Source organism: Notothenia coriiceps, unplaced genomic scaffold (assembly GCF_000735185.1).
Source record: "Notothenia coriiceps isolate Sejong01 unplaced genomic scaffold, NC01 NC01_scaffold00020999, whole genome shotgun sequence".
NCBI lineage: Eukaryota > Metazoa > Chordata > Actinopteri > Perciformes > Nototheniidae > Notothenia > Notothenia coriiceps.
The window spans coordinates 5,311-29,824 of NW_011353700.1; the positions used below are offsets into that span (position 1 = coordinate 5,311).

The window sequence follows — 24,514 nt, forward strand, 5'->3', positions numbered from 1 at the left end:
GGCTCTATTTTCAGCACACAAGCTCCAGATTCATACAACCTCTTCCTCACCAGTGCAGTCACGGACGGTGTGAAGATGTGGGACCTCCGTTCACTGAGGTTGGTTTCAATATGGTCTTTTTTTTGTGTTTGTTATCGATGCGCATCTAATGTGATAACCAAAAAAAGTGTGTTCAAACGCCTATGTCATTAAATACACACTTAGTAAATACTTCTGTAAGCTTAGGTTAAAAACCCATAAGCACAACATTAGTGGCATTACAGTATACAGTACAGTGGATAGCAACTTAACCAAAACAAGAAAGCGTTGAAAACTCTATATTCACATTATCTTTTAGGACACTAGGCTTAAAGTGCAATACAGAACTACTGGCATTGATTCTAAAATAACTGCCTCATCCTGACGTAATAGGGTTTTGCCATTATTTCAGACAGTTATCTTTAACACCTGAATGCAACCTCTGTAAGAGCTTAGCCTTACTGTATCTTTCTCTGTTTCTGACAGAAAGCTTAACCTAATACATTAACTGTGATGAGTAACTGTAATCACCCCATTTGTTTTGTGCTGGCTTTACCGTCATAATCTCTACAACATTTGGTCCAAATTACAAAAGAGCAATAGATATTCCATCACATTGGGGAAGAAATATTAAGTGCTAAATGACCTTATATTCCAATAACCCCATAAGATGTTCTCACAGAAAACAATCCTCAGTTGATAATGGAATCTGCAATTGTTCAATTTCCAAAGTTACAAATATTTTTCTTCTGGCATTTAGTAGCCGATCCATATAAGGCAGATAATTCAAGAAGGCTCTCTTGGATTTAAAAATGTTCCTTTTGGCCCAGATGAAAGGCATTTTTAGGTAGTTCGTTCATTCATGGCTGAGTCTGCTTTCATGTTTAACTCTATATCCCGGACTCAATCAAAACCTTATTTTGTATCAGATAAATATTTGTGCATGGTTTCCAGGTCAACTTCTGCTCCTTAGAGCTGTCATCAAGCATCCCTCAGTAGATGCAGTTCCTCTGAGTTGAAACATGTGTATGTATGAAAACAACAGCATTTGTCAGGCCTGTTCATTTGATTTCCCTCTTTGATAAATGTTATGTGTCTGTTTTCGTAGCTAGTGCTAACCACAAGCAGTGGTACAGCTCACCTAAATTAATATATATTTATGTGAGGTTTGCCGCTCATGGGAGTAGTTAGGTCAGTTCTTGGTTTTATGTTCTTTTTTTTCTCTGAATTATATAAAAAGGCAATATAAAATTCTTGGAAATATTGACTTGCACGTGTAAAGCTGCCATAAGGTGCTCATGTGACTGTTGTTTTTGAACAACCATCAACCTCACAAAGATATGTTTGAAGAATGTTCAGAAAAGAATATCTCTTAACCCAGGGATGTCAAACTAAAGCTAACTGAAGTGCTAGATATCCTTAAAGGTAAGGTAGTCGATTTTTTTTTTGGATTTTGCCTTTAGGGCCTAGGCTATTAGGTAACTTATTGAGCGCTTTTACATCAACATAATACTTTTTTTTAGAAAATTAATGAGACCAGACATTTTCTCACGACACTGACGCAATAAACCGTCATTCCGAGTTTGATTTCTGCAATCTGTAGTCATTGCCAATTTATTAATTGGTATGTTTTACAAACTGTTTTTCAATTAGACATTAACAGTAATCTTATGACTGTATCGTTCTAGTCCATAAACACTGCTGAGGAATGAGTCTCATGGCTAAAAGCTGTTATTCTTTATATTGAACATAAATACAGTGTGGCCATTTTCCCGTAAAGTTAATGGCGTAATATTCTTATTGGTCACAGAAACGCATAAATTGTTACTGTAGGTTGGAACAAGAGGAAGATTACTGTTTCCCCTCTTCAATCAAACTATAGGAACTTCTAGGAATAAACCACAATGGGAAATGTACATTTCACTACTGAAACTCAATCTTCCTTTTTATTTTGCTCTCACAAGAGAATCCCCAGCCCTTACTGTACTATTAATTTGTTTATTTATATATATGGGTTTATTTTTTAAAGCCTTTACTCACCCCTTGTATTTCCTAATCTTTATGTCTTGACGAGTCAACACTTTAGTATTTAGCAGCACAGTTTCAAATCCCCTGCAATCAATCACATAACAGATTTTATTTAAAGCTGCAGACAGTGATGATCGGGTCCTCACACATCCATGTGTGTTGGGCGTATTGGTGGTACCCTGAAGCAAATAAATGTGTTGACTTACAGCAGTTTCTTTGGTGAAACATCAAAATGGCTCTGCCAACCCAAACCATTGTAACTTTTGCCAAATTTGAAATCCTTTAGAAGTAAGTGCCCTTGAATGTTAGAAAACAATTTAAAATTCAAAATGGCAGCTGGTGAGCCTTTTTGCCATGCCCATGCATAGCACACATGTTTATGTAAATGACCACCAAGTCTGTATTTTGTGCAAGTTTTAGTCAGTTTTAAGTCCTCTTAAGGTATATAAAGAACAGTCATCCTAAAGATAGATTTAACAGATGTTTTTTCTTTAGTCCAGATTTGTATCCCCATGAATCTGGTGAAATGCACTGAGGTAACACTGAGAGAGTCCTTTAGATCGCTGAGTCCCTCAATCTGACAGGAGAGGACTCTCCTCCACCTTGTTGTTGAAAAAGATCCTTATATCCGTTAGCGTAGCTCGCTAGCACCAGAAGCTAACAACAACGATCTCTGGTACCGGTGCGCTCTCTCGCTCGCGCACGCACACAAAATGGCTCGTTCCACACACACACAGAACCGAGCTTGAATGAAACACAGAGACCTAGACGTACTTGTACTGTATCATATTATCATACCTGCCAACCCTACCGATTTGGGCGGTAGTCTACCGCTTTTGACATGTTTCTACCGCCTACCGACTTAGCTGGCTTTCCAATCTTCCCAAACTATAACAAATAAAAATGACACTCCATAGACTCTGGACTCGACTTTTGGCGGACACCAATGTAGCGTGTCAGTGATCGCATCGTACAAACAGTCCTCTGTGTTTCTGAAAGATAAACAACGTGCAGACCGTGGGGGGGGGGCGAGGAAAGGCAGCGTTACCCCCGGGGCTGATGGGTAATCACTCCCAAATTGAGGGAACGGGAACAGAGACGAGGCATTTGAGTCCTGCAGGATTTCCCCGTTAATATCAGTGTCTCGAAAACACATGTTGGTGACTGAAAGACATCCAGTGTTTGGTCTTTTCCTGAAGCATCCTTCACCTACACTGTCTCAACTGAAAGAGGACCACAAACACACACAAAATACAATACCATTTTGAGATTTGGGGATATTTATCTCCCATTCTTTCATTTTTGGCGCCCCCCATTGATTGATGCGCCCTTAGCATTCGCCTATACTGCCTATGCCAAGGGCCGGCCCTGGTTCCATTTCTTCTGATTACCTCATTTGGGCGTGCACATTTGCCGCGCGCAAACCTACCTCTTTTGGATTTGGAAAGGTTGGCATGTATGTATTATTTTGGAATCAATAATTTTTCAAATTATGATTTCTTAATTTAAAAAAAAACATTTTTCCTCCTTGTCTCCCCCCGGTCATGCCTCTGCGCAAGCAAAAGCTAGCCTTTGCCTGATTTGGTCTGACGAAGTTAAATTGGGCCAAATATATTGGCTGCAAATACAGCGCTATGATTAGCTCGTTGATTACCTCGATGACTGACACTGAATCCCCTCCTGGATTCAGAATCTGTAAAGGCTCCCACTAAGTCATTAGGAAAATGCCGGATAGTCATCACTCACACAACACAGAATCTGTGTGTGTGGGGGGGGGGATTCTGCCGAGCACCTCCTTAAGGCTTAGCATTAGGTCCACATTCTGACTAAGGAAAAAGCAGATGAGTGTTTATTCTAACTTGTTAAACTGCTTCTTATCAGTGAGATAGTGACAGGTTGTGTCAGCTAAACTGTAGACCTGCATGTCCAGATGTACTGAAGGGGATTTAGAAACACATACTTCTCATCCATCTTTCTATGCATAGAAATGATTAGAGATTTTTACTATGTTTCTCAAAAGAAGCTCTCACAGGACATAATATGACAATGTTTTGTACCATATTCATAAATGGAAGCTAACCTGGAACATTTTTTTTTGAAACATTAAAAACGTTTTAGTTTTTAATACAATCTTAGTTTTTTTTACTAATCCCAACAGTCAGCTATATGTTATTCCTTCCTGCAATGTTTTTTCTTTTTTCCTTTTCACTAAGTTGCCCTTTGTGCAGCATTGTGAAGACACTAAAGGTTTTTGACTAAACCAACTCAGTACCATGAAGTGTTCAGTTACAGCCAGAAATACTTTTATGACTTACTCTTTTACTTTGAGACAGCAGACTGTAACTATATGCTAGCAAAATAAAAAAATTACAGTTTATACATCACAAACACAATCAACATTATAAGCTTCATAAACGTTGCTTTATTGGATGCTTTTATGTATCATTCTCACTGTACTGGGTATATCCTATGTCTTTATGATCGCCAGTGAATATGACCTACCGTACTTTTAGTCCAGCCTAATAGCATAAGCATGTGAATGTCAAAGACATTCTCTCACCATATCCTGTCAAAGCCCTGCCAACATGCCTGCCCACTCAGAGACCCTCACTCAGCTAGCTGTTAGTGGCATTGTAAAGACATTACATGCAAACCAAAGAAACGGTGTAGAATTTGCACAAGGGGGCCATTCGTCAAATACTACCTTCACTTTCCCGTGTTTTACTTGAGTCATGCTCAGCTCCTGCTCCTGGGTTCAGATGTCTGTAAAGCGTGAGATCTGCAGGGTGGCATTCTGCTCCCCAACTGTGGAGCATGTTTTCTGAATACCTGAGGTCGGCAGAAACGGTCAACTCTCTTAAATCAGGGCATAAAATATTATTGTTTCGGATGTTTCTCCAATAAATTACATATACAACTTATTTGTATTTATTTATTATGTAACTATTTATCTGCTTTCCTTTGCTTTTTTTGTTTTCTAGTTTTTTAAGACCTTTTTTTACATGTCAGTGTGATGTTTTCTTAAAATCCTATGTTTTATGTTAATATATTTCAATGTCCATTTAATTTGCTTTGGTCTGAATGGCGCTTTCTCAACCGCCTTGTCTTGGTCTTTCCTGCCAGAGTTCAGTTTGCACTAGAGGCATTTTCATCTAGCATCACAACAAATCACAAAATGTGTGAAATGGTATTTATGCCTCTATCAAAGATGGGATTTTTTCTTTTTATGTTATAATGTTGTAAAATGTCCCCTACAATATTCCAGTCTTTCTTGACTTTCTTGACTCTTTTATTGAGTTTGTGAGTTAATCATTAATATCTCTCCACTGTGTTCCTCTCCATCTCAGGTGTGTACGGCGTTACGAGAACCATCTCAATCGCTGCCATCCGTGCTCTGCAGCCATCTCTCCATGCGGCCGCTTCATTGCCTCAGGCTCTGAGGATAACTGTGTAAGTTGGAATATTCCATATGCTGTCTATCCGTCAGTCAGCTTTTCTTTAAGCATAGTTGGACAATTGACTATGTTAGTCAGTAATTTAAATAAATGTTCTATAAACTTGAATGGGGTGATAAAGTAATTAAGGGGAGCTAAGGGGATTGCAAAAAGTTGTTTTAAAAGCTGTGTAAAAAACAACAACATTGACCACCGACATGATCATGCGTCACTGTTACTTCAATTTTTGAAGAGTTATAGAGTGGTTAGGCCACTGTTAAAGAAGTCACAAAATAAAGCACTTTGATATATTAAAAGGAAAATAAAAGTTGTACTATTAACACAACGCATAAAGGCAGATACAATGAAGTATTTTTCTTTGTATCAGCTGCTACACTGTGTGTCAACACTGTGTGTCAAGCAGAAACTCGTGACAATTAAGCATCTTAGAAATACTTTTTATGGTACATATATATTACTGAACCTTGTAAACCACAAGGACAGAAGGAAAACAGCGGCATATCTGTTTCAGTTTCACCTCCATTTAAGGTGAAGTCTGTTTGTGCTTGACTCAGAGATTTTGTTTGGACTTAAGCCTTTTTCCAATTTCAACATTCATGTTGAAGCAGAACTGTTTAATTGCTTTTCCAGACCGGACCTTATTTCTTTCAAAAAGTTTTCAGAAGCATGCCTCCCTTTTCCTTATCCATCTCTCTTTGCTTCTGGTCTACGTGCTTTTTGAAAGAAGTGGAATAATATATACCCACCGTTGGTAATTATTAATTATGGGGACTCGGCACAGCAAGGACATTTGAGAGCATCTCTGTCGAGATTGGACTTTTTTTAAGGTTTCTTGGAAATTGGTATACGGTAGTGAGCTACAGCATATTTATTTGTTGCTGTCCTGAGACTTTCATAAGCCAGACACATTTGTACATGTCTTAATATATCAAAAAGTAATCATGGAAAAAAGACCCTGAATACTTTAAAAAGACTCCCTAGATCATATTACACAGTTTCCAAAAACACACTGCCAAAAAAAAATCTAAGTGGAATATGATTTCAGTGTGGTCAATATGAACCTGTTATACGTTCAGTCTTGCCCTCCGCTTCAGTTTCAGTTAATATAAACTGATACATCTGGGGATCCATGTTATATTCAAGCATTCCTGAAGGAATTTCTTTCTTCCAAGTATCTAATGCCCTGTTAGGCACCACACACATATGCCTCTGACAGGAGACACTCTACCCATGGACCGTTTGACAGAGCTCACTTGGAGCGTTTTTTTTAGCAAACATAATACAAAACAGCTGCAGGAATCTGATGAGTCGTCGTCTGGTAACAAACATCCCCACATCTGTTTTTATCTGTGCTCATGGCACTGAATCAAACGAATGGGTCTGAAAACTCACTGATTGTATTTAGCAAAAGAAAACTGTGCTAACAAGCTGATAATACATTAAACATATATTCTAAGATTCACATAAAGTGTTGATTCTAAGACGTCCACACCAGCCTTCTGCAAATGTCTTATTGTGCACATAAGACCTTGTCTTTACTGTAAATTCACACCTACTTAACACCTTCAAGTAAAGAGATGATAAGTGAGGCTTTAACTACCTCTAAGCCAAAAATAACTGTAATATTTCCGCAAAGGTTCATTAGGATTATTAGTGGGTCTCAATGGCTACTTATTTGGGAAGTGTCTTTTCCAATTTAAGGGCAACTTCTAATTGTTGATAAACTACTTTCCTTGCTACAGGGATGTAGAAGTGGAATCCAAAATAAATGCTACATAGATTTAGTTTGTTGCTTAAAAATTATGAAGTTTGATAACCAGCCCCTGTTTTGCCTTTCCCCCAGAATCATTTGGGTTTCATCCAGCAGTAGAAATGATTCAATCTATACAATATAGCATAATATTATGTGTTAAATTATCAATAGCCAAGTCTCACCGTCTAGCCAATCTCTGAACATAGTCACAAACCTTTGATGATCATTAGGGAAACTTTGATTAATTTGATCTTATTTTAAGGAAAGTATGTTGTTAGGTATTAAGGTGAAAGAATACTCTGATATTCAACCCAAAGAACAATTGAACATGACAGTATGACAGATAATTCCCCCCCCCCTTAAAGTTGAAATGATCCTGAAAGCAAACCCACATGTGTTCATGTCACTTTGAATGTAGTTGTACCACATTCACTACATCTGGACATCACCGCAGTGTTAAAGTTCAAACCTGCTTTTGTTCATGTAGTCCATCTCTTTCATTTCAGGCCTACGTGTATGACATCCGCAGCAGCAGCTACCTCCACAAACTTCAGAAACATTCAGACACGGTGCTCAGTGTAGCTTTCAACCCTGCCACCCCACAGGTAAGTCTTACCTTTTGTCTCTGATTCGGTCATTTCCTCTTAAGTAAATGGTTTGTACGGTTTCATTAAATACCTTACTTTGACCTCTTTACTGACATCAGATACAGTGAAGTTGATAGAGAAAAGTGTTAATGCGTTTTTACCCTCCTCTCATCTATGATAATGTCTTCCAATCAGTGTCATCTTTATCTCAAACATCTCAAACTGTTATGAAAGAACAATCTTTAAAAGCAGGTAAGAGCTCAAGGTGAAAAACAGTGTCAGTCAGAGGCCATGTCTTCATTCCAAGTAAAAGCATCACTGCTTCAGTCTTTTGTGGGGGGGCAGGGGGCTAATGTAAATTGTTCGTAAATGTCACTTTGTTAATTTGCAAATTAGTATTTGACAACATTTCCAAAGGTACAGTTCAAATAAGAAGAGAACTTTCTGATGATCCTAACATTAATTACTGAATGTTGTTTTTCAGTCATAATAACATGATTTGGTTAACATGGTTTGAGTGTCATTTATACATTTTTCTCTCATATTTCATGATGTCAGACTGTTACATAGGTCTGCAGTATCTCTACTTTTATAATGAAGGAGATATATCCTCAGGCTGAGGTCACATAGCAGGACTTATTCAGACCATCCTAAAGTTCAGGGTCAGTCGACTTTATGAACGTGACCTCACAGACTTTCTACTAGTAGCCAGGAAATCTATATCAATGACAATAGAAATAATAGGAAGCTTTATCATGTGTTGAATAGGTGCTTTTAAATGTATTTGTGTGTATGTTTCATTGTGTAAGTGCAAACATACCCTTGTCTCTAAAAGTACTGCGTATTATACTGAAATGGTTAACATAAGATAACACTTGTATACGGTAATTTCAATGTGTATAAACCGAAACTAAAAATGCTGCTTGCAACTAAAACAACTTCAAAGACGATACAATTTTTTTCTTAATGTAAGCCTCCTGGAACAAAACCATTTCCATTTAAAATGAGTTTCCCCAAATCGCTCTATGGCAAGTTCATAGTCCAATCAGATAATGACTACCGCTCTATTGTGCCATGTGGCATCTATGACTGGCTTTATGCACTGTGCTGATCCCCGTCCATGATTGGCTGCCTGCAGGGTTATTCCAGCCTGTGATTGGCTGCACAGTTCCACAGTTAACAAAAGATGAACGGTATACAGGGTTTTGCTTGTTCAGTTCAGGAGCTGCTTTCCAACTTTGGTGACTGTTTATACAATTTCGAACTGGATCCATTGTAGTTTAATGTCATGCCAGACTAAATTCCAAATTGATGGCACTGTGTGAGCGCCAAATGTAGAAATGCTTTGAATGCTTCAGTATTTGATCTCTTTATTTCAGTTTATCCCCAGAATTAATTTAAATCTGTTTCTTTGCTTGACCTACTACCGAACTAATAGAAATTCAGGGACTGTAGAGTCTCTCCATGGAAAACATAAAAGTAAAGTGTAATACAGGACAAAGAATGTGTCTATCTTGAATTGCCATTACAGGAGAATAAGAGTTTAAGTTTATAGCTTTACTTGAAAACGGCATCCTTTTCAAATCTCCAGAGCCTTTCCTAGAGGGCTACATTCTCTTTGTTATGTTTTAGTGTCCCCTAATGATTTTCCTTTGGAAAAGTTACAGGCCAGTTGTTTTGCGAAAGAAGCTTTTCAAAATATAACATCTCAACCTCTGCTGGACTTCTTATGAGACTTCTTGTTGCCTTTCTTTTGGACTTGAGGTTTTAAATCTTTTATGTCTTTCTGTGTAATTCAGTTCAACTTCTCAGAAGAACAGTGATACATTCAGATTCTCCAGTTGAAAGTGGACATTTTGATCCACGGCCACATACTAAACTACATATTCACAGGGTCCTGTCATGTTGTATCACTCATAAGGTCATCACGTATTGTCCATCATTTTTTTTTTCTTCTCAGATTTGTCAGTAGCCATGTTATTTAAGATTTGACCGATTTAATTCGTAAAATCCAAAAATGCATAAAATAATTAGTTTTCCAGAGTGTCATGGCTTCTTTGAATCATGGAAAACTTAGTTAGGCAGAATATCTGGGTCTTTTGTTCTCATGCTTTCAAACTTTGTGCTTTTAAAAGACTAATATTTATTCAGGCATTATGTTTACTTTGGTTGTGTAATTGCCTTCAGATTTGAGCTTTAAGCACAGAAATAGGTGCTCATACAATACATGTGCCTTCTCATACTAACCAATAACCACTAAAAGTGTAGTTTATTGAATTAACTGTCTCCTCCAGTGTTTGTCAAGCAATTTTCTGAATGCAATTAGCACACAGCTGCAAAGTCATGTGTATCCACTGCTGGACAGCTAACTTTCTGTCTGTGCACCAGAAGGGAAGGGGCTGCTCTTCATCCGTGTCTGAAATCATCATTCACTTTGGCCTATTTATTCTTTCTCAGGACCTTTGAGAGGGAGGTAGACCTCAGAAATTCTTAGCAAACATAGATAATACTGTATTAAATTGAAATTCACATCCTGTCATGGAACGCTCTCAGATCATTTCAGAGTTGGTGGAGGAAAAATAATTCCTGCCTCAGGTCTTACTAGCTCTCAACCGTATCACACAGTCTGCATTATTAGACAGAGATTACTCAGTTGTAATGGAGAGGGATTTGTTGAACCTTGAGCTTTGTTAATGTTATCATTCCATCCATATTATTATTAGGACTTTGTGTTAGCTTCAAGTTAAGTGTGGAAGTCCACTCCTTCATTCTTCAGATTTCTCTTTTTATTAGAAAAAGTAATTTAGCAAAACAATCCCTATTCAAGATCCACTTACTACAATATCCTGAATGTCTCTTTTTGTAAGTTCACTCCATTGTCATGCAGGTGGGTTGTTTGATTGACACAATCCATACTTTGATGGAAATATCTTCTTCTGACTCATATCCATACCAAAGTTGTGAAAGAAATGTTTTGTTTCACTTTGAATAACGCAGATATTATTCTGATACAATTTCACAGTCACTTTTACAAAAATAAGTTGAATCAATTGTGTCATTGATTCAATTTATCAATGACACAATTGGATTTGCAATTAGCTTTTGCTGTCTTAGAAGAATGGGAATAAAACAGAAAATAACTTGGGAAATGTAACTGATGCTCTGTACATTACTGCAGATGAATGTTGCTGCTAAAGATGGTACGGATCTGATATACTGAGTGTCTGGCTCTGCTTTGTGAGGCTGCTTCTGGTTAAACTTGATCCGGTTGATCTAATGTCTGCCTGGAATGGACGCATTCATATCTGAATTTTTTTTCTTCTGCTTGTTGCCAAATAAGAGACCTGTGAATAAAAAATGATTAAAAGATCAGGAAGTCCTGGGAAAATGTCTGCTTAGTCTTAAAGTTAACTGACACCAAGGCCATGTGATATCATCATGGTAACATTGCTGTATTTCCTTAGCCTGGGCTTTCTGAAAAAGTGTCCCCAACCTGTGCTCACCTTGCTTTCGAGACACATTTGAGGGCCAGATGTGCTCCATATTTACTGCTGAGAGAACCCTCCGATGCAAGACACAGACAGATAATGCGATGCGTATTTTCCACTCATTTTTCACTCATGTTTTCCACACTAATACTTAAAAGACCATCAAGCAGGCAGATCTACCTCCGGGGTTCATTCCCTCAGGTTTATTCCAGTACTTTAGTCAGTAATGAAAGATCCCAACTTTTACTGTCTCGTTCACTTTGTTGTCTTGTAAAATCTTGCGGGATTTCACATGGCATACCTCAAGTTTTGCAAGCTCTCCTGTGTAGGACCTACATGTGCTACCATAAAAGTAGACGTGCAAATTCTACTTGAGAGTACGTTCACACTTCACATGAGTAATTTCGTATCTGCTGATTCAACAAGGATATTCTCCTTCTTTATTTGATTTGTTGGAGGCTAAGCGTTCTTAGTGTTCAATTTGGGATTAAGGCATGAGTGATACTGTATCTGAAGCTACCTCCTCCAAATTAAGATTCATAAGTAAAAGGAAATAGCTTGAAAAAGATATCTAGGTCAGACTGGAGAAATAGACTTCATGGGGCTTTGCTCTATTTGGGTTATTCAGATTTCTGTACAGTCTCACTCCAGCTGTCGTTAGCTCCAATTGCATTGTTCCACATTAGCAGTGGAAACGTCTTTGTAGTATTTACAAGAGATTGGTTCTTCAGAAATGAAGGGCATGATACTAAGAGACATAAGGAATGATTTTCTACAATTTGAAATGTCAGTAAACATCAATGAAAAGTGACAAAGGAGGAGAAACACAAGTATTTTTTGTAAAGTTACTATGCATTCAAGAGAAAATAGAGAAAAATCCTTACATTGTTGTTAAACTGTCCGTATGTTGTGCGAGCCTTTATTAGATGTGACTCATACTTTATGAATTGGAAAATCGGTTAGCGTTGTAACTTTGAGCTGTGGGGGACTCGCTAGATGTGGACATGGTGTTGCAGTAAGAGACATTTACAAGCCAGATCCATCAAATGAAAAAAGGAGTTTGCTTTGAGTAATCCTAAACCAGGTGTGCTTGATGTTTAAACATACTTGAGTTCCAATGTTAGCTGAATCAGCAAACCGTCAAATCGTTGCTGTATGCCGTCATCTTCATCCCGTAATGTCCGTTTACTGTATGCTGGTTGAAATGACCAAAATATCAACTTTAAAAACAGAAAATATTTTTATGTGAGCTTTAGTTTATACAGAAGTTGATGGTTGATGGGTCATTCTGCCTCAAAGTATTCTCAGATCACAAGAGAGTAAAAAAGACCACCAAACAAACTGAAGTGTTAGTAATCGGACATGGAAAATGTGTGTTTGTGGTGGAACAAAAGCAATCAGTTTATGGTGACTGAGGTTTCCTGTTGTTTAAATGTGTTTGTTTCTTTGAAAATATCCTTGAGCAACTCAGTGAACCCTTCTGTCCCAGAAACACTGCTTCACCCTGATATATATGGGCATAAATGCAAACACGTGTTCTTTTTAGTATTTTTTATTTCAACGTAGGGATCAGAATGAAATAAGACCTATTTAATAATGGTTTTTGTTTCAGTCTTTTTATTAAGTGAGAAGTTTAGTTCCGTCAAATATTTTAGATCTCATCTGCACTTCATGTGTTGACTGTGAATGCTGACACAAGCAGTTTTCTCTTAAAGTTCACATATTCGATCAGCCCAACTGGGAGATGAACAATGAGTGAATCTGGCTTTCTAGTTTAGCGCTCCTCTTGTCTCCATATGTCAGCATGTATCATCTTTGCTCTTTGCAGGCAGGCAGAATGTGCAGCTGGTGTCCCACTAGACCCTTTTACTGTATCGTATAATTTCTGTCCATTTGGCATTTGAAAAGCTAACCACACTTTTTCTTCTTCTATTTAATCCCTTCGTTTCCTCTTTCCCTGACCCCAGAGAGCAAAACCCTCTCTTCTTACTGTAGTGGCCAGACAGCAAATACAGAGCTGGACTTTCCTGTGTGCTCCAGAATGTGGCATTAGAGTGAGATACAGACTGAGCTGAGACAGCCTCTCTGAAATCATCTGGCCTGGGTTCAGCGCAGCTGGAAAGCAATGAACAGCAAGTGAGGATATAAAGACTTTGGGCCCAGTTGCAAAGTAGCAGGAGGCATTTTAAAGTATCAAAATGTTATACATTCAGTAAACAGCATTTTCTAATTTGGTCATGGTTGATCGATTGGTGTTAGTTAATTATGTTTTACTCCCTGAATAACCAAAACATAATGTGTTTAGCCTGTGCAGTTTGAATGCATTATCTCAGATATGCATATTTACATTTAGTATAAAAAAAGAAATACGTCATATTTTGCTTCTCCATAACAAACAATATTTCGATCCGTGTTTTATATTGAACACTATGCAAAGAGAGATCTAATAAATCACTAATCTTTGGTATATTGTATAATAACTCCAAACCACTCTCTTCAGTCTGAGTACAAATGACACGACTTTACACATTGGAAATGCGTGCAATAGATACGCAGAAGTCCAATTTTGTGTGCATATGATACGCTAACCATTCCCATTGAGATCTGATGCCGAGTTTTGCGTGCATATGATACGCCACGTTTTGGCCATCGGGTCTTGGTAGACCGGAAGCTGTGCGGTTCATAAAAACATGTTCTTACCGGTTCTTACTCAATATCAAGCCACAATTATTGTTTTTATTTTAATTCGTATAATGTCGTACATTTTTGCCGTCTGCTGAAGGAAAGAAATAGGCTTCAGAGCTTCAGAATAATGAAATCTGTATTTTTTAAAATCTTTTTTTCCTTCTAATTTGTTATTCTTTTCTAAATAATAACACACAATTATCCTTTTTTTAATTTATTCGTTTCATTCTATAATATTGGGCTTTTTAGCATGCTTTTTAGCCGTAAATATAGTCACCGGAAACAGGCGTAGACGGTAAACTGATTACCCAAGATCCTCAGCTTGAAGCTTGGGATGTTTTAGCCGCAATGCACGTTGGGATATGGTGTTAATGCGATATGATATCCGAAAAAAAGACACTACGCTAGACTACCCATAATCCCCAGCTATCGTTTGGGACTACAGTCCCGTTGACAAACCCCGTGATTAATCTTCAAGCTCTGGGATTGGATGTTGGAGTGGCAGTGCGACAAGGTTATGCCGAGCTTCAAACTCTTTGAAATGGAACGAAACCACGGGAGACTATTCAAAACTGGACTCGAACGCCCCCCCAGAACTACACCTGCTGGCTAATGGCTATTGTGTTTCGCAACATGTTTTACTATGGCACGTCTCTACTGGAAATTGTAGTTTTAAAAGACGTTTTCGATGTTTCCAACATTAGAAGTTGACTGTATTAAACTGTGTACTGGAGGTTTAGGCGATAGGAAACAAATTGGTGTGTACACATTTAAAACATCTAATTACTGAATGGGTGAAAATCGCTTTTATCCATAATGGGCAGCATTAATATATACCCACATGACAGCTCATTGTTACCTTGTAATTCTACTCCACTACAATTCAGAGGTTAACCTGGTATTTTTACCCACTAGATTTATTTTAGTTACTTTTGCAGATTCTGATTAATGATGTGAAATATAAACACCCTTAAACAGACTTTAGTTACACCTCTGAGTAAAACTTCACGAAAAGTGATTGTCAGTGGCCCACAATCAGGAGAGGAGTATTTTTAAGTTGGTGTCTTTGAGAAGACTAAACTCATTTATCTTGCTGATCTCTATAAAGTATATTCATTACTCGTTAGTCCTCTACTAATAGTACTTAATTTAAAGACATGTATAAATGGCTATTTTTGCAGGCTCCCTTTCAAGATTTCAAGAATTTTTCAAGGTTATGAGCATTCTAATACACAGACTTGAGGTGTTCAGTTGTTTGCAATGAAGTGAAAAAACTTGTTCACAAGGTTCCTCAAAGTGCATTACAAAGTACATCTATCAATATGTTGTGTACCATTCCACCATGTAAACTGTCAAATATCTGCACATTTCTTATGCTAATCTATCATACATAAGAGTATTAATTAATGTGAATAATATCGTTAAAAAAGTGCTTCAACGGAATAGTTAACATTGAGGAGCAATATATTAGATGTTAAGTAGCTTTGTCCAGGCTTAATATATCTAGATAGAACCTCCAAGCTTTTTTCTTATTTAAAAGAAGACCATAACCTAAAAGTATCTCTTTAAATGTGTTAATAAAGGTTAATTAGATGTCTGTTTTGCAACCTCCTCCTATTAATACTTCGTACATCCAACACTAAACTTGTTTTTGTTGTAGAGGCTCACTTACAGATACTCTCGTTGATTTTTATATTCTATATTATAAGTCATTAGACCTTCTACGGCTTTCCGCCCGCTATAAAGTATAGCTAACTTAATATTTTTTTCATCAAATAACATATATTCAACAGCAGTATACACTTATTTGATGTTAATAATTTATTTGGTGTTGAATAATGTATTGATAAAAAAAAATAATTAAGAGTACATACTTCTAGGGGGAAAGTAGAAGGTGCAATGATAGCAAATATAAGAATATAAGAAAAATGGCAAGAAGGTACTGCTAAGTGGACGCTCTACAACCAAAAGGCAGTTTAGTGTTGGTGTAGCGGAAGATATTGAATAGGAGGAGGCTGCAAAACAGACATCTAATAAAAACAAGAAACGCGCTTTATTAACACATTAAAGAATAGCTCTTAGGTTAAAGGTCTTCTTAAATAAGAAAAAAGCCTTGGAGGTATCTATGCTAGATATATATTTCAAGGCCTGACAAAGTGACTTAAGCATCTAGATATCTAAGTTGCTTTGCCTCCAAGTTATAGCTAATGTTGAAGGCAGCTTATTTTTAACTGATAATTATTTCCAGCATTAATTATCAGCTGCTTATGCTATTGCTAGATAGCATAAGAAATGTGCAGAATTTGAAAACAGTTTATATGGTGGCAGGGCTACAACCACATATTAGAGAGATGTCTTGTATGCAGCTGTCTGGAGGAACGCTGTGAAGCCGAGTTCTTCATTGCTTGGGCACAAACTACACCCTGCAGTTGTGTTGAATATGTGCAANTGGAAAGCAACTCCGATATTGACTCTGGTTTGATTTATCCTAGTTTCCACTTTATTTTTCTTCATAATTTTCTCCATTACAGTTTTTCTTTTGCGACCGGTAGACGATGTTGAAGCAAACTCTGCCATGGTGAAAGTAGGCTTGTTTGAGACAAGCGAGACCTGCGCAGTTGCGATCAACGTATTGCTAGTGCGTTGCATGATGGTTAGTCATTTTGTCCGACTTGCTCTGGAGGCTCGCTCACATGAGACGTTGAAATCTCGCGGGACAAAGACGCCCGCAGCCTTGAGAGCGAGGCGCGGCGAGGCGGTGCAGTTCCTCTCCACGGGCTGCGCAAGTGAAATGCTTGATGGGAAACGACTCGCTGGTATCTCGAGCTGAGCGCTCATTGGTTACCACGTGCTGCTGATGAAACTCTCCAATTGGCTCGGCAAAAGTTTGTTTTTGTTTTGTGTCAGTTTTACGTCGCCACTTCCATTAACATTTTTCATAATTGTTCCACAATGTTTATCATCATGAAATTAATATGTATATATGTTATACTATACTTGCACTGCTTACCGTTTTCATGCTTTATATATCTTAGAATATTCATACACACTGTTCATACTGCTCACAGGCTGCTGTGTATATCTAGTGTATTCATACCCCTCACTGTTTATTCATCATTCAATTCATTCTATATTTTATTCTGTAGATTGTGTACATTACTTTTCACTTTACTGCTTGTTGCACTCCTGGTTAGAAGCTAAACTGCATTTCGTTGTCTCAGTAACTGTAATCTGTGCAATAACAATAAAGTTGAATCTAATCTTGAGCAGGAACAAATGTATTTACTTAGTATATCTAACATTTACGATTAAACACATTTGTGCATTCTTTAGAAGAGAGAAACTTGCTCTGTCATACTGGGTCAGGCTACAAGGAAGTGGAGAGGAAAGTATCACAAACAGAATATTACAGGATTGCTGGGCCATATGCAAAGTTTCGCCAGGGGCAAGTGGGTTTGGCTGGACGAGTAAGAGAGAACGAGGGCATCTGGAGTGGAGACTATCAAGTTTGCCAAAGCGAGCACCATTTAGCAGTGTTCCCCCATGGCTTTCCCCAGAACAGCTAACCATAGATGTGAGTAATCAATAGAAAGGCAAAACAAGGGGCGGGGCGCGGGCATGAAGTGGGCATTACAAACGATACCTGAACGAAAGTACTAACAATTACCTCAGAATGTACACAGATGGACTAAGAAGCCAAAGAATAGTGGGGATAGGCGTGTATAATACCAGAACTCAAAAATGTCAATCTCAAAACGAGTGTTCACATAACTTATGCACTTATAGCGACGCGGAGAATAGCCAGCAATTATTGGGCTACCAATGGGGTTGAAGGGTCAGACCCTGATTAGGGGTGGTGATACTGAGGTGGGCTCTCNTCAAGCCAACTCCGGAGGTGGCGGTATGCACCTTAAAGTTGTTTGCAATCCGCGAAAAAACCGAGAGGAGGAGGAGGAGGAGGAGGAGGAGGAGGAGCCGCCGCCGCCGGACTTCAGGCGAGCTTTTTGAGACCTCCCCCGGCTGCGTTCGGCTATTCTCGTCTACTTTCGAGGCGAGCTGCAACGCGTCTCAAACAAGCCTAATGGGAATGGTTAGCGTATCATATGCACGCAAAATTGGACTTCTGCGTATCTATTGTACGCATTTCCAATGTGTAAAGTCGTGTCATTTGTACGCAGACTGAAGAGAGTGGGTTGAATAACTCTGTGTGAAATAAACTAGCATACTGTATTTCCGCTATTTTTCAGAGTAATTATTTTTAATGCATTAATAAAATAAAACTAGGATTACACAAATAAGATTTCATCTTTTAATTTGTATGTTTTAATGCCTTTTACAGAATAGTTTCCCTGTGTTTCCAGTCTTTATGCAATGCTAAGCCAAGCTAACTAGCTGCTGGCTTCAGCTACACACTGGTTGTAAAAAGATCCATCTTCTCTTTTAATTATTTATCATACAGATTCATGATGAAACAGATACACAAATAGAAAAAAAAATACTTACTCAAAGTGGCTCAGATACCGAAAGGCCTTCCGCTCCAACGCTGTTGCAATACACTAATAGTGTGTTCTGTGATTGTCAGCCTTAATAATCATTCACTTTTCTTTGTATTATGTTTGTTTCCTTAGAAAGAAACTCCATACGCAGCTTCTGGAGCACATGGAATGCTCGGAGTCTGATCATATCTGGGTTTCTGTTCTGTAACATTGTCCAGAGCCTAAAAAATTAGATCTACCTCGACTGTCAGAGACAAATGGAGGAACAGGCAGGAAGCACAAGCTGGACAGATACAGTATAAATATACTGTTACTTCCATTATTTGGAGTGTTTTATTCGTTAAGTATCAGTGGGATCTGAAAAGAGCTGAGGTTAATGCAATGAGAACGAAACAGCAAAGAATGTCATGTCTTCAATCCCTGTCTCTGATTTGAATTGGAATTTCCTGAAGATAGTTTTTATTAGATTACAATTTTCCTAATGAGAAAAAAAAAATAAAAGTTTTTTTTTTTAAAGTTACCTGGAATTTCTTTTTGTTCCAAGACTCTATCAGTTCCCTAATTTAAAAAGAGATATAAGAGAAATGTATAACACATAATAGGCTTGACGGCAACAAAAATAAAACACAATGTTAACGTTGGCTTATATAAAACTTTGTTCATTAATACTTTGAATGCATAAGGACAACTAGAAGGTTAACAATAAGTCCCCAGTAGCAACAGACTATGCATTTCTTTCCCCGACAGTTCATGTACTTAACCGCTGACCCCGGTGACTGTCTGCTCTTTTTCTTCCCCGTGCAGCTTGTACAGTACAGAACATTCTGGTATGTTGGCCTTTGAGAGGTCTGCACTCATCTGATGAATGATATCCTTTTGGACAAAAAGCAAATCACTCCTCATACCTTCAAAGCCTCAGTTATTGTTCATACCACTATCAACAGATGAACACTTTCTGTTGTCCAGCATGCCAATATTTCACACAATGTGTTCACCACTGGGAAGCCAACGCACATTGCATTCTTAATCATGATCCACATTCTTTACTTTATAACTTTTCCTTTGTTCCTTTCTTTGAAATGATTAAAAGTCAAATATGAAAAGAGAAAAGCATTTGCTTTTGTTTTGAAAAAACTATATTTCAATGGTGACAGGGTTGCATGAGGACATCTGACAAATTCCAAATAAATCTTTAAACAGATGTTGAGGAAAGACAAATAACTCGCTTGCGATGGCATGACTCAATGCTACATACAGTGAACCGGCGTGCAAGAATTTGTGTCCTCTGACCCCAAAGGTCAACAAAACCCTCACTGCTCATCAGCTCGGCCTGCTTCAGCCTCACTGAACAAAGGTTGAAGGTTGCAGAGATGGAATGTGTTGGATTGCAGATATTTGCTGCAAGAATCAGAAGTAAGAAATCTATAAATTACACCTTTTTAGACAATATGTGATTTAGCTTCAACTCAGACACAGAGAAGTGTAATGCTGGTCGATTACACAGTTTAATGCTTTTAGATGGCCATTGATGAGCTCTGGTTGCTAATGGAGCTGTTCTCTGACCCTCTTAAGTTTTAATTAGCCAATTTAGCAGCCCCGGGGCAGGACCCAGGCAGCTTGGCTATTGTTGATTAAGGTCATTGAGCACAAGGTCAAGGAGTAAGATGACTTGCTCATAATAGAAGAGCTAGTAAAATGAGCTGTTAAACTGTTTGTTTTGTGGGAGAGCCTCAAACTGTTTTATACGTTACAAAAAGTACAACATGTGCTTTTGTAGGTGTGATGTGTTTTTGATTACTTGGCTGCCTTTTTTGCAGACATCCTCTTGTCTTTTGGCTCCACTCTCACATGTTCAAATCCTACGTGTGTCTTTAGGATAAGGGCTGCAGTGTTCCCCCGTCAGAGGGAGATTCATTCTACCCCAGTGTAGTCCATTGTTTGTTTGAGTCATACCCAGACCACAACTCTTGTGAATCCATTTCCCAGCACAGGCATCTGGCTTGCTGGTAAAAAGATAATTTCTTCTGCATAAAACAGCCTTAGTAGATAGGGAAAAAATGTTGGACTGTTTATACCAAATGTGGATTTTATCACTGTTTGGCAAATTTTTTTCCCCCAGAATTCCTGCTGTTAGAATGCTTTAAATAGAAACTCTGACTTTACAACCATCTTAAAATCTCTAATATTACTTACAATAAATGACATTTACACTTCACAGCAGACCTTGACATTCACCCAATCACTTAGTTTCCTTATTTTTTCATTATGATGAAATAGTCATAATTAGGCAGGATTAAGGATGGAACAAATAATCTTGGCTTAAGGTTGTATGAAATATATCTAAAATGGTTAATCATATCCACTGGTCATACATGTCAGGCTTGAAATGAAAAAGGGGCCCTGTTATGCAGATTTTCAGGTTTCATATTGTATCTGTTGTGCTTCTACTGTGAAATGTACATGCTTTAAAGGGGACCTATCATGCAAAATGCACTAAATGTAAAAAAAAAAGGTCTTTATTTTTCTGATAGTTTCTGTGCTGCAGCACTTCTTTTCACCCTCTGTCTGAAACCCAGTCTGCTCTGATTGGTTAGCTAGCCGGCTCTGTTGTGATTGGCCAACCGTTTATAGATGTACCACCCCTTAGCCTCTATCTATCATGTGTTGGAGGGATACCTAATATAAGTGCAAGTGCTACATTGTGATGTCATAATTTTATGGAAGTAAACAAAGGACTACAAATGAGACGTTTCAAGCAAGGTGGGAGTGTGTGGAAGAGAAACTCCTTCTGGTGTGAACTCTGGGATTTTAGCCTTTTCAGACCATTTACATGCAAACAAACCTATATAACACACTACAGGAAAGGGAAGGGGGGAAAGCAGAAGGAGAGCAGTGTCCAAACATCTATTTTGGATATGATTGTTCTATCATATTTATCTATCTGTGGGAGGCTGTGGCTCAGTGGATAGCATGCTGGACTTGGAATTAGGAGATAGCAAGTTCGGGTCCCACTGCAGTCAGCATGTCGTTGTGTCCCTGGGCAAGACACTTCACCCCAAATTGCTCCTGTGGGGATTGTCCACAGTATTGAGTATGTAAGTCGCTTTGGATAAAAGCGTCTAACAAATGACATGTAATGTAATCTATCTCTGAGCTACTGCAGTTATGAATATGTTTCAAGAGCTGAAGCCCAAATGTATTGTTTCCTATTGCTATAGCTGCTGATTGGCTGTCAGAGTGTTGAGGTAATGCTCCTTTACCCTCATCTGCTCTACTAGTCGATGCAAACAGATGAGATAATCTTCCCTTCTTGTTGAGAAATATAATGAAGAATTGATTATGTACATGTGTGCTTGTCTGCGTTCTGCATCCACATGTTGGCTAGAGTCTAATGTGTGAGTGTTTGTTTGAGTTTGTGAGCAGAGTGTGGATTCACTTTCTTGATATGTGCCTCATTAATGTGTAAACAGTTGACTCACCTTGACTCGCACTGGCAGGAACCTCCAGTCCCGCTGCTTATTAAACAAAGTTATAGAGCAGACTTCAGGCCAGAGAGCTTTATGTTTTTTTCCGATATATGGCAGGTATGGAAAATCAATAATTTCTACGAGGCACAGATTCTGGGTCTTAACCTCAGAGGTGCTAGTCTACTTTAAGGAAGCAGGTGCGCTGTTATTCAACTTGGTCCTCTTAATGGAGTCGTAAAAGAAAGAGTAATATATGACACAGTTCCTGGGAAATATCCTAAAGAGTAAAAGCTGAACGTGATTTTTTTTTTTTTCTCTTTCTCTCCTAGCTGCTAACTGGGACCATGGACGGAAAGCTGAGATTGTTTCAGTCCAGCAGTGCGGCCCGTCTGTCTCGTGACACCAGTGCTGTGCATAGCGTCCCTCACTAGACTGGGTAGTCCATGCAGGTTTCATTAAAGCAGTTCCAGCCCCCTGGCTTGGATTTGAGTGGGAATGGAAGAAATATGTGTTTGTTTTTAGTTTTCAGTTTAATTGAGATTGAAATGGAAACAATAGGTTTTTATTTTTCTAGTTGTATTTTCCTATTGTGTTCTTTCACTTCTGTGCTCGAAAATTGGAGCCACCCATTTTAGCTCATCTTGGTAAAATCCAGTATGTACATAACTACACTGCTTTTCTTTCTATTACTGAGATTCAAATATATCAATGCTTTTTTCTGAATATCACATGATTTTTACAAGATATAATGTGCTCTCAATTACAGAAAAAAACTAAACTCTATTTGACTAAAACCTTTAGCTTTAACAACTATTTCCCATCTGTCTCTTCACATTAGGATAGTCAAGTATCAGGTTGTTTAAGTTTAGTATGTGCAACAGATTTCCTTCCATATAACTGGATGAGCGCACTACTTAGCAGATCAGCACACTATGCTATGACATCAACTGGGTGCAACCTCTTTGGCTGCCAAACACACAGATGCTACTACTGTTCATACTGACACACCCGTCCGCATTGTTTGAGCTTTACATTTACTCTCCACAGTTGCAAAACAAAATGTCGGCTCGGCTACAAATGACATTTACTATTCAAATCTTCTGGAGCAAAATAAATTGAATATCTTTTGGGAATCTTTTTATTTTTTAAAGTACACATTGTTGGGAATATTTATATAAAGTTTAAATATACCCTTACATCATTCATACATGTCTGTTGAAATTATTTATTTTATTGTCTGTTTTCTGCTAGGTAAGAATGCGGCTGTGTTACTGCGTGTCTGTTTGTTTTGCCAATATAAGGTGTTCCTCAAGGTTCTACTTACAGTAAGGACCCTTTGCAATTTTCGTTTAATTTATGATCTCCTGAAGATTTTATATGAATATAACTTATGATCATACTTATATATATATATATATATATATATATACTTCAATGTATTTATTACAGGGATGCCTTACTCATTCCATCATCAAGATAGGGTGCATCTCCAGAAAGTAAACAAAGTTGTAGTACACAAGATGGTGGGTACAGCTGCTTTGTATGTGCTTGTTTTGGAACCTTCTTTAGGTTTAATATTAAATGTTTACCTTCTCAGTTTCAGAAGTATAACCACATGGTTAATAAGTAATTCATATATCGTGGGGAAATGTCAGTGGCATTCACTTTGTTATCTTAAATGTTCTGGGATTGGGGCACGATTTTCACTTTTCCAAGCCCAGAAAAAAAACTCAAGTATGCTGCCATTGTTGCTGCCGACAAGTTCTAACCCTCAGCTGTCTTGAGAGAAGCTAAAGGAAAACTCTACCTTTCTGCAATGGAATGAAATTTCGAGCGTCACTCATCCCCAGTCCATTAGGAAAAGATACTGAATTTGATGCATTATCTGACGCTGATGCTGATGATGGAAAGATAAATCCACTGATAGCCCACCTTTTCTTAACTCCTTCAGACAGAGGCAAACGTTCAGAACACTGCTCTTCTCTGTCTTGTCCTCTGTCCAAAATTCTGCATTTGATTTACTCTGTCTTTTTAAGACTGTTTGCTTTAATTATTACCAAACCAGGCTGCCTGAAAGGATTGTTCTCCGTGCACCACCAGCCTCAGCTCAGTCAGATTATTTATAGCTTTGAAGTTGCACAATTTCAGATGCCAGGTTTCCTATCACAAAAACTGATGTTATACATTAAAGAAAGCAGGGCTGAAGCTGCATTGGATTTATGGGGTGATAGCTATCTTTGGTCATACACAACATTATACACGTACATTTCTGAACGTTTTTTTTATGCCACAAAGACAGGTATGTGCTGGCGAGTGTGAGTCGGACCTGTCATGGTGAGCTTTAGTGTTCCTGCAAGCAGAAGAGACTTTCTTCTGGAACAAAACATAATAAATTGTCATAAGATAAAATGTATGTAGCTGTGTTCTTTCTCCATTTTAATGTGCTGGAATGTGTGTTTGTGTGTGTGGGTGTATTATGGAGTGAGTATCTTCTTCTCTTGGATGAATTTACCTGCTAGGCTACACTAAGATTCAGT

The 24,514-nt window shown here is 38.1% G+C and overlaps 1 protein-coding gene across 1 annotated transcript; it reads left to right on the forward strand.

Moving 5' to 3' along the window:
• Window positions 1-23,224, forward strand: wdr27 (WD repeat domain 27; the record flags this gene model as incomplete). Its single annotated transcript, XM_010779954.1, has 4 exons — window positions 1-98; window positions 5,394-5,496; window positions 7,761-7,859; window positions 22,307-23,224. Coding segments are annotated over 4 exons (402 nt in total), but the record flags the coding sequence as incomplete, so codon positions are not given.
• Between the last annotated feature and the right edge of the window lie 1,290 nt (window positions 23,225-24,514).